Genomic DNA, 9,559 nt, shown 5'->3' with positions numbered 1-9,559 from the left:
CGGGCTGCTCTCCCCACATCTCCCGGAATCCTCTGTGAGCCTCCTTCAGCCTTTTCCCTGTGCCCGATCCTCATGTGTCACACGTGAACGTGATGGACACGGACACCCTGAACTCTGACTCCATGTCTCACCTGCACGCCCTGGACAGCTAAGCCTCAGGCCGTCAGCAACGCCTCTGAGTGCCTGATGCCCTCCCTGCACCTTTCCGTTTCTCCAGGAGACTGGCATTGCTTCCTCCACCGTTTTTACAGGGAGAGGCAGGTCTAGGACTCCCCTGCACCTTTGCCACCATAATAGTCCACACTCCCCGGGTCCAGGCATGCAGAATATGCGGCTGCTTCCATTTGCTGAGTGTGTCGATTCCATGATGCTTTTGAACTTTAAGAAACGACAATACAGCCGGGCGCGGTGGCTCAAGCCTGTAATCCCAGCACTTTGGGAGGCCGAGGTGGGCAGATCACAAGGTCAGGAGATCGAGCCCATCCTTGTTAACACGATGAAACCCCGTCTCTACTGAGAAAAAACACAAAAAACTAGCCGGGCGTGGTGGCGGGCACCTGTAGTCCCAGCTACACAGAAGGCTGAGGCAGGAGAATGGCGTAAACCCGGGAGGCAGAGCTTGCAGTGAGCTGAGATCCGGCCACTGCACTCCAGCCCGGGCGACAGAGCGAGACTCCGTCTCAAAAAAAAAAAAAGAAAGAAATGACAATACATAGATTCTGGACCTATCAGGCCCACTAAGTCAGACCTGGGTGAACACTCCATTGTTCCCTGGTCTCCACAGGCCTTTGCTCAGAATAGTGGACCAAGCCCCATGCTGGGCCTCTCGGGATTGGGGTCCCTGCAGAAGAGGATCCAGGATTCCCCCCAAAACCTGACAATTCCCTTCCTTACGTGGACACATCCTGGCCAGTGTCTTCTGGTCCTTCTGGGAGGGCTGGTAGAAGATTCTCAGTGTGAATTGTGGCATGGCAGCCAGACCTTTTCTTCCTCCTTCCTCAAGGGGACCTGACCTCCCCTTCATTCCAGGGCTGTGGCTTTTAACGAACTCAAGTATGGAAATGGATTGAAGGCCGTGACTCCTTGATGTGGTAGTTAACTGAGTCTTTTGCTCACTAGTGTAGACCATGTCTGCTTATTCATATAGACAAAGGAAGACGTCATCAGCCGACCATCGTTTAGGTTCCAGGGATGCCACACCCAAGACCCCTGTGAGGCAGCTGGTTCCCACGAGTCCTCCTGGTCAAGGAGGGCCACGCCGAGGAGTCCTCACCTACTTTTCCATTCAGCAGATACTTATGGGAGCTTCTGGTGTATCAGACACTGACCTAGCATTGGAGTCCAGCTGTGAACACCCAGGCGAGGAGCTCTGTTTACATTGAGCCCATATTCCAGGTGGGGGATAGAAAAGATAAACAAATGCAAAAATACATGAATAAGTTCCAGAAGAAATATAAGAGTCAGAGATGAAAAGAGTCACGGAATAAAATAAGGGAAGTGGGGTGAGTGCGTGCAGGAGCTGAGGGGTCCGTTATGAAGCCCCTCTAATAGGCGCTGAGCAAGCAGGGATCAGGAGAAAGGAGGGGTGAGCGCCAGGATCCCTGGAAGAGGACTCCCTTTTAGGGGTGACTCCCTGAGGCAGAGAGAGGAGCAGGTGCACATGTCCTGCCAGGGGCAGACGCCTCCCTGGGTCAGGTGGCTCCAGGGCCTCCAGACAGCATTTCCTGTCTCCTCCCCAGCCTAGGCAGGAAATCGTGCACCAACTTTGGATGACTAAGTCCTCTGAGGCAGTGGGACATCAGGACACCATGGCTCCATTCCCCCATTCATCCGTTCAACGGCCAGTTTGTTAAATTGCATTTGGCAGACCTTGGAATAATAGTGGGCACAGCGGTCAATGAGACAAGAGGCTGCCCCTGCTCCCAAGGGGTGGCCAGTCTAGATGGGAGCAGACATTGACCTGCCAACAGAAAGACTGAGGAAGACAAGAGGGAAGTGTGAAATGGGTCATGAGGACCCCTAAAAAGGGAGCCACCATAACCCAGGAAGGTCAAGGAACACACAGGCAAACCTGTCAACTGGAGCCAGGCAGAGGAGCGGGAGGTTGAGGGTCTGGACAAAGGTCCGAGTCGGGAGGATGGCGGCACCACGGTGAACCTGGATCCAGGAGGCTGGAGACACCTACCAGGTGCTGGGGGCTGCCAGGACCAGTGTGCTGAGGTCAGGTCAGGTGGGTGCCATCCTGTGACAGCAGGAGCCATTGGGAGTTGGGCAGCGCCTCCCCAGGGCCACGTGTGTGTGTGTGTCAGGGATCATGCTGCTGATTCTGGAGAGAATGGAAGGTGTGGGCATGAGCAGAAGGGGAGACCAGGTCAGCCCATGGTGGAGCTGGGATACTTCAAAGCCAGGCCCAGGCCAGACCTGAACACTGGGCTAATTGGAAGCCCTGGGATTGCACTGGGCTGACGACAGTCCCATGATGTGAGTCTGGGGGCATCAGCACCAATGACCCCAGTACACACTGTGTCCCTGAGAGTGTAAATGGAGGGAGGACAGGGCAGGTCGAGGGTTCAAGGCCCCTTCATGGTGCCAGGTACACCCAGACTCCTCTGTCACTCTGCACTCAGCCTTATGGCTGTGTACATACTGGTGCTATTGACTCTGACAGGAAAAAAGGAATGGAAATCTGTAGGAGGGTTGGGAGAGTCAAGGAATATGCTTAAAGCATGAGAAGGTGTAGAAGGAGTGATGCCCTCCGGGACAGACAGGAGGCAAACCCTGCACCTGATCTGCCTTCTTGCCCTTTCCAGGGTAGACACCCTAAGTCCATCATGTCAGGAGAACCAGCCATGATGAGTGTGGACAGACCTGGGTCTCCGCCTCCTGGGAAGGCCTGTCCCCCAATGTCTGCTCCCCAGGGAGGCCCCTGGCCATCACAGTAGACCCAGGATAGACACCAGCAGCCGCTGCTCATGACAAGCTGTCCTCTCAGTCACCAAACCGCCCTCTGTGCGCCCTGGGGTGTGTGCTGGCTCAGTTGCAGCCTCATATTGACCACAAAGTCCCACTTCAGCATCTTCACCCGTCTGAACTCTCTCTCTCTCTCTATTCTCAGTTCTCTGCCCTGATTCTCACTGGGGCGTGGATTTCGGCAAGAAGACAAGATGGAAAAGGAGAGTCTCAGGTGGGCGATGCCGCTCTGTGTCTAGGTCTGGGGCAGGGGCACAAGAAGGAAACTCCCAGGGCCTGTGGGATTTTAACCTGCTTGGGGACCCAGCACCAAAAAGGGACATGCAGATGGTGTCTGGGTTCATAGTGCTGACTTCTGAGGCCAGAAGAAGAGCTGGGGGGTCTTAGGGGCAGAGCTCTCGGCGGGGACCTAGCTGAAGATTAAGGGACACAGCCTCTCTCTGGTCACCTCCAAGGCTAAAGAAGATGGCAGATTTAGCTTCCAACCACAAGATTGTCCATCCTGACCAGGAAGTGACATGTCACAGAGGGTGGAGCAGCCCCTGTGGTAGGAAATGGCCCGGCTTGGCTCTGCCTTCTGCTGTGTGAGTAACCCACTGAAGCCAGAAGCTGTGGGCTGTGGGGAAGTGGTTGCATTCCCACCCAAGGGACCCTGAACTTCGCCAGACTTCGGGGTTGAGAGGAGCCACTAGCATCATCCCAGAGCTGTCAGCACCTGCCTCAGCCCAGGTGGCTCTCTCCCTGAGCTTCCTGCACCCTGATCCTCTCCAGCCTCAGACCTGAGACAGAGCTGGACAAGGAAGCAGAGAGCAGAAGAAAAGCAGAAGCAAAGCTCAGATCTGCTGGGAGGAGGCTCCATTTTGTCTCCTCCTGGGGTCTTACACAGTGGCAGGTGACATCCGTGTTACAGGAATGACTGCCAGGGCCTGGGCCTCGTGGCGGCCTTCAGCTCTGCTCCTCCTGCTTGTCCCAGGTGAGTTGGCTGGCCCTGGACTTGGGGAGCTCTGTCCTGAGTGGGAGAGGGCAGGGCGGGGTGCAGGCAGTGGAGTAGCGGTCACAGAGGGGAGCAGGGGCGGAGAGAGGGGAGGAGGGCAGAGGAGCACCCAAGAGTGGTCAGCAGCTGCCTCCCCAGGGGACAGCAGGCTGCAGGGAACAGCGCGGGCCACGCCTGTTTCTCTGTGCCTGAGACAGGAATCCCTAGTGGGAGGTGATGCTGTGACTGCCATTGCCAAAGTTATCAAATCACAAATTTTATTCGGGACGATCACACAAGCAGTCGCACTCACACACACAGTCACACACACACACAGTCACACACACATACAGTCACACACACATGCAGTCACACTCACACAGCCACACTCACATGCACACACAGCCACACACACATGCACACACAGCCACACGCACATGCACACACAGTCACACTCACATGCACACACAGTCACACTCACATGCACACACAGTCACACACACACAGCCACACTCACATGCACACACAGTCACACACACAGCCACACGCACATGCACACACAGTCACACTCACATGTACACACAGCCACACTCACATGCACACACAGTCACACACACACAGTCACACTCACATGCACACACAGGCCTGCACACATCCAGTGTTTCCCTAGCCTGGCCTTTCCAGTCTCCATGGAAACTTCCCACACCCTTCCCACCTCTGCACAGAGGGAGCCTCTGACCCTCAGTCCCTGCTCCTGGGTGGACAAAGCCTACCTGCCTGCCATTGGCTTCTCCACACTCCCAAGGTCCATGAGGGTCTGACACTGGGGCACCCCAGACCAGGCCCCTCTGGTAAGGCGACGGGACTCTCTGGCTTGTATTTTTCAGGCTGTTTTCCTCTGAGAGGCCCCGGCACCGTGTACGGCCCCGTGGGGGGATCCCTGAGCGTGCAGTGTCACTATGAGGAGGAACACAAGACTCTCAACAAATACTGGTGCAGACCACCACGGGTTCTCCTATGTGACAAGATTGTGGAGACCAAAAAGCCAGCAGGAAAAATGAACGGCCGAGTGTCCATCAGGGACAGTCCTGAAAACCTCAGCTTCACAGTGACCTTGGAGAACCTCACAGAGGAGGACGCAGGCACATACTGGTGTGGGGTGAATACACCGTGGCTCCAAGACCTTCATGATCCCTACGTCCAGGTTGAGGTGTCCGTGTTCCCTGGTGAGCCCCTCCTTCCCTCAGCGCCTAAACAGGCTCAGGTTGGAATTGTTGGGGCAGGAATCAGGTCAGAGACGTGAAGCCGACTGTGTGTGTGTGTGTGTGTGTGTGAGAGAGAGAGAGAGAGAGAGGTGGGGGCCAGGGGAACACAGTCAGGGCGTCTCTCCTGGAGCAGCCAACATGTCTGCCCAGTATTGAAGAAGGGGAGGGTCCAGTGACAGGGGGGCTGAGAGAGCATTGCCTGTGAAGGAGCCAGGAGCGCACCTGTGGCTCAGCCCCACGGAAGTGCAGCTGCGTGGGGGAAGGGTGGGGCTGCACAGAGAGGCTGGGGGGCCAGATGGGAAGCTGCTGCCCTCAGGGGGAGCCTTAGCACAAGCCAGGTCAGATTTGCAGTGTAGACAGACTCCTCTGCAGCAGGGAGGCTTGCAGGAAGACCTGGACCCTCATCAGCAGGATGGAAAATCAGGACCATTGGGAGTGGCACCTGCGTCCTGTTCAGAAATGCCCAGTTGGCCCAGGAGGGTCATAGTCCAGGTTGAGGTGTTTGTGTTCCCAGGTGAGCCCCTCCCTTTCTTAGCACCAGGTCTGCCTGAGTCTAGGGCTGGTCATTCTGTCCCTGAGGAAAGAAGTGGAACAGGAGTGTGTGAGCCTGGGGGTCAGTGACTCAGGACACTGTGTGCTGCTGTGTGTGGATGAGTGAGAGTGTGTCTTTGTGTGTGGGCGCCTGCATAGGAGTGTGGTGTGGTTTGTGTGTGTGTGTACACCTGCATGTGTGTGTTGGGAGGGTGGGCACCCACAAAATCACCCTGGCCCTGTGGCTGGAGACCTCCCCGCTGTGTGCCCTCCCTCACAGCCTCAGGCCTGAAACTTTCCTGGGTGGGGTCTGCGAGGCCAGCCCTGCCTCTGGGGTCCTTGCTATCTCCCTGTATTGACAAGGGCCGGGTCCACACTGAAGGGTGCCCGCTGTCCCGCCTGGGTCTGACTTGCTCTTCCCCATGCGGAATGGGACCCCCCGATCACTGGCTCCCCTCACTCAAGGCTGCCCCTGCTCTGGGGACTGCATGGACGTCGCCCTGTCTCGAGGGTCCTGAGGCTGCAGCCTCACAGCCCTGTTCTGGGAGCTCCTGCAGCAGCCACTGGAGGACACAGGAAGGGGCCCCAGAGCCCTGGGTGGGGTTCCCATGCTCCTGGGAACCGCATCCTGCCCCGCAGGCTGACCTGTGTGTCCCCCTTATTCTCTGGCACCTTTTACCACAGAAGGGAACCCAGGGAAACCCCAGAAATTGCCCCCTCAGGCAGAGGGACCTGCGGATGGAAATAGCTCTGAGGCTGGCATAGACCTGAGGGCCCCTCCCCGTGCCACAGACCATTCTTCCCTCAAAGCCCTGCTTTTGTCCCACGAGACACAAACCCAGTGGCCTCAGTGTGGTTGCTTTTCCATCGTTTTCTTCTGACAGTGTCCCAGGTTCCTCTGAGCATCTTCTTGTTCTCCATTTCCCGGGGGGACATGTCCCTCCTGCACCTTTTGTGCCTTCCCATCTAGGAGTGAGGAACTAAGAGCTACCTGAGGGCACCGGGGACAGGAGGAAAGGGCCCTTATCCAGCTGTCTTCACCGCGGGCCACTGCCCAGGCTCCACCGGGTGTCCCCTCTCCAGATCTTTCTTCCTGGGCATCCCCTCCCCCTAAGAGGATGGTCCAATGGCCTTGTGGGACCGTGGCGTGGCTGCCATTTGGGGCTGAGTGGACTCAGGTCCCATCGTTCAGGGAGGACCCTGCTGACTTCCTGTCCTCACTTCCAGTCTCTCTCCCACCACTGCCGTGCCGCAGTCACTCTGGGTCACCCTTCGCAGAATAAACATCACCCCATTCCCCCAGGTCACCCTGTCCTCTCCTGGCTGGGCTGGAACCTGCAGCCCCGTGCCTTTGCCACAGACCCTTCCTTCCTGCTGGTGAGCAGGGCAGCTCGGGCAGCTCTCACACCTGAAATGGCGTCCTGGCTCTGCAGCACCTAGGGATGGGACGAGGAGAGGCCCAGGACCCTGGTCAGGCCTGGGTGTGGCCGTGGGGCATGTTGGACGCAGGGCGTCTGTCCAGCACATCATTGGTGACCTTGTCTGTGAAAATCGGAGCGAGAACAGGTGAGAGTAAGTGGGAGACCCATGTGATGTCATCAAGGCTGACCCGTGTTTCACCCACAGCCTCCAGCCCCCAGAGCTCCATGGGCACCTCAGGTCCTCCCACGAAGCTGCCAGTGCACACCTGGCCCAGCGTGACCAGAAAGGACGGCCCCGAACCCAGCCCACACCCTGGGTAAGATGCCTGTGCATAGAGGACTGGGCCACGCGGGCAGCCTCTCCACTGCATGTGATGTTTAGGGGACTTGGGTCTCCCTTCGCCCAGTCCCTTCTTTGTTCACACCTCCCACACCTAATGTGAAGGTTCTATTAAGTGTCAGGCTCTTCTTTTGGGATTGAGTCACAGCAGGGAACCACACAGCCACTGTCCTGCCCTCGTGGAAGTTGAGTTCTACTGCGTGAATTCACGCATTGACCAAGTCAGCACAGAGGCTGATGTACAAATACAGCAAAGGGTGATGAATGCTGGGATGAGATGTTTGTCTCTTGGGTTTGGGGAGAGCGTGTGTAGGTGTTGGAGTTGCTATTTCATGGACAATGGTCAGAAAAGGGTTTGAGGATTTGAGGACGTGAGCATGGAGACCTGAAGGGTTGGGGGCTGGGTACTCTGGGGTCTGGAGGAAGAGGGGTCCAGGCAGAGGGAGGAGCGAGGCAAATGTCCTGCGAGGAGCCTCGGGACCTGGCCAGGCTAGGGCAGGGGACAGATGCTCTGGGGTCCAGTGGTCCCGGTCCCCTCCTCTGCCTCCCTCAGAGCCCTGGTCAGAGTTTCATCCTGTTTGATAAGCCCAGTCCTCTGAGGAGCTGAGAGCTAAGCTGTCCATTCATTCATTCCTTCAGCAAGCACTGAAGTTGTAGGGCAGATTATTGGAGACTCAGGATAGGCACCAGGTACTCACTGTGAATGAAACGAATGGTCCCTGCCCTCCTGGAAACACTGTGTACAGGAGAGTTGACACCAAACAAATAACCCTTTGTGAATTCCGGGACCCCAGCTGGGTAACCCTCCATGGGGAACACAGAGGTAGACAGCTGTGTCCTGGACACAGACCCTCCCTGGATCCCTGGCGTGACCTCACGTCCTCTCATGGCCCTGCCCTTCCTGTGTCACAGTCCTCAGGTCAAGGGCAAATCTGAGGCTGAGGGTTAGGGGCCGTGATGCTGAGATGGGATGGACTGTCCAGTGGGGGTGCTTATGTGGTTGGCTGTGGTCACAGGATTGGGACACAAGGGTCAGGGGATGGTGGAGGACACCTGGGCCTCCCCTGGGGAGGTGACTCACTGCCCATCACCGTCTCCCCACAGCTCCCTGTTCAGCAATGTCCGCCTCCTGCTCCTGGTCTTCCTGGAGCTGCCCCTGCTCCTGAGCATGCTGGGTGCCGTCCTCTGGGTGAACAGACCTCAGAGAAGCTCTAGAAGCAGGCAGAGTTGGCCCGAGGGTGAGAACCAGTAGCATCTGCTGTCCATCAAGGCCCTGCGCTGCAACAGAGCCCGCTGCGGGACTGGAATGACCTCCTGACCACTCCCTCCCAGGCTGCTCTCCCCACATCTCCCGGAATCCTCTGTGAGCCTCCTTCAGCCTTTTCCCTGTGCCCGATCCTCATGTGTCACACGTGAACCTGATGGACACAGACACCCTGAGCTGTGACTCCACGTCTCACGTGCACGTCCTGGACAGCTAAGCCTCGAGCTGTCAGCAACACATCTGAGTGCCTGTATGCCCTCCCTGCACCCTTCCTTTTTCTCCAGGAGCCTGGCATTGCTTCCGCCACCGTTTTTACAGGGAGAGGCAGGTCCAGGACTCCCCTGCACCTTTGCCACCATAATCGTCCACACTCCCTGGGTTCAGGAGTGCAAAATATGAGGCTGCTTCCATTTACTGAGTGTGTCGATTCCATGATGCTTTCAAACTTTAAGAAATGACAATGTGTAGGTTTGGGATGTATCAGGCCCACTAAGTCAGACCTGAGTGAGAAATCCATTGTTCCCTGATCTCCATAGGCCTTTGCTGAGAATAGTGGACTAAGCCCTATGTTAGGCCTCTCAGAATGGGGAGTCCCTGCAGAAAAGGATCCAGGATTTCCCCCAAAGCCTGACTATTCCCTCCTTCAGGCAGATGCATCCCGGCCAGTGTCTCTAGGTCCCTTTGGGAGAGCTGGTAGAAGATTCTCAGTGAGAACTGTGGTAGCACAGCCAGGCCTACCCTTTCTCCTTCTTCAAGGGGACCTGACCTCTCCTTCATTCCAGGGCTGTGGGTTTT

The 9,559-nt window shown here is 56.9% G+C and overlaps 1 protein-coding gene across 1 annotated transcript; it reads left to right on the top strand.

Annotated features, from left to right (window-relative positions):
* Positions 1-3,493: 3,493 nt before the first annotated feature.
* Positions 3,494-9,276, top strand: LOC105508992 (CMRF35-like molecule 6). The gene is made up of 4 exons (XM_011938099.1): positions 3,494-3,943; positions 4,831-5,173; positions 7,343-7,477; positions 8,605-9,276. Exons 1-4 carry the CDS (start codon positions 3,883-3,885, stop codon positions 8,750-8,752), a joined length of 687 nt encoding a protein of 228 aa, XP_011793489.1. The 5' UTR covers positions 3,494-3,882; the 3' UTR covers positions 8,753-9,276.
* The last annotated feature ends 283 nt before the right edge of the window (positions 9,277-9,559 follow it).

This window comes from Colobus angolensis, unplaced genomic scaffold (assembly GCF_000951035.1).
Source record: "Colobus angolensis palliatus isolate OR3802 unplaced genomic scaffold, Cang.pa_1.0 Scaffold1, whole genome shotgun sequence".
In the NCBI taxonomy this organism is placed as follows: Eukaryota; Metazoa; Chordata; class Mammalia; order Primates; family Cercopithecidae; genus Colobus; species Colobus angolensis.
Note: the sequence above shows the minus strand (reverse complement) of the source record. Positions and strands in the feature narration are given on the sequence as shown.

Coding starts and splice junctions, on each gene's coding strand:
- LOC105508992 (XM_011938099.1), top strand. CDS start 3,883: ATGACTGCCAGGGCCTGGGCCTCGTGGCGGCCTTCAGCTCTGCTCCTC. Junction 3,944..4,830: donor GCTCCTCCTGCTTGTCCCAG/GTGAGTTGGCTG, acceptor TGTATTTTTCAG/GCTGTTTTCCTCTGAGAGGC. Junction 7,478..8,604: donor GAACCCAGCCCACACCCTGG/GTAAGATGCCTG, acceptor GTCTCCCCACAG/CTCCCTGTTCAGCAATGTCC.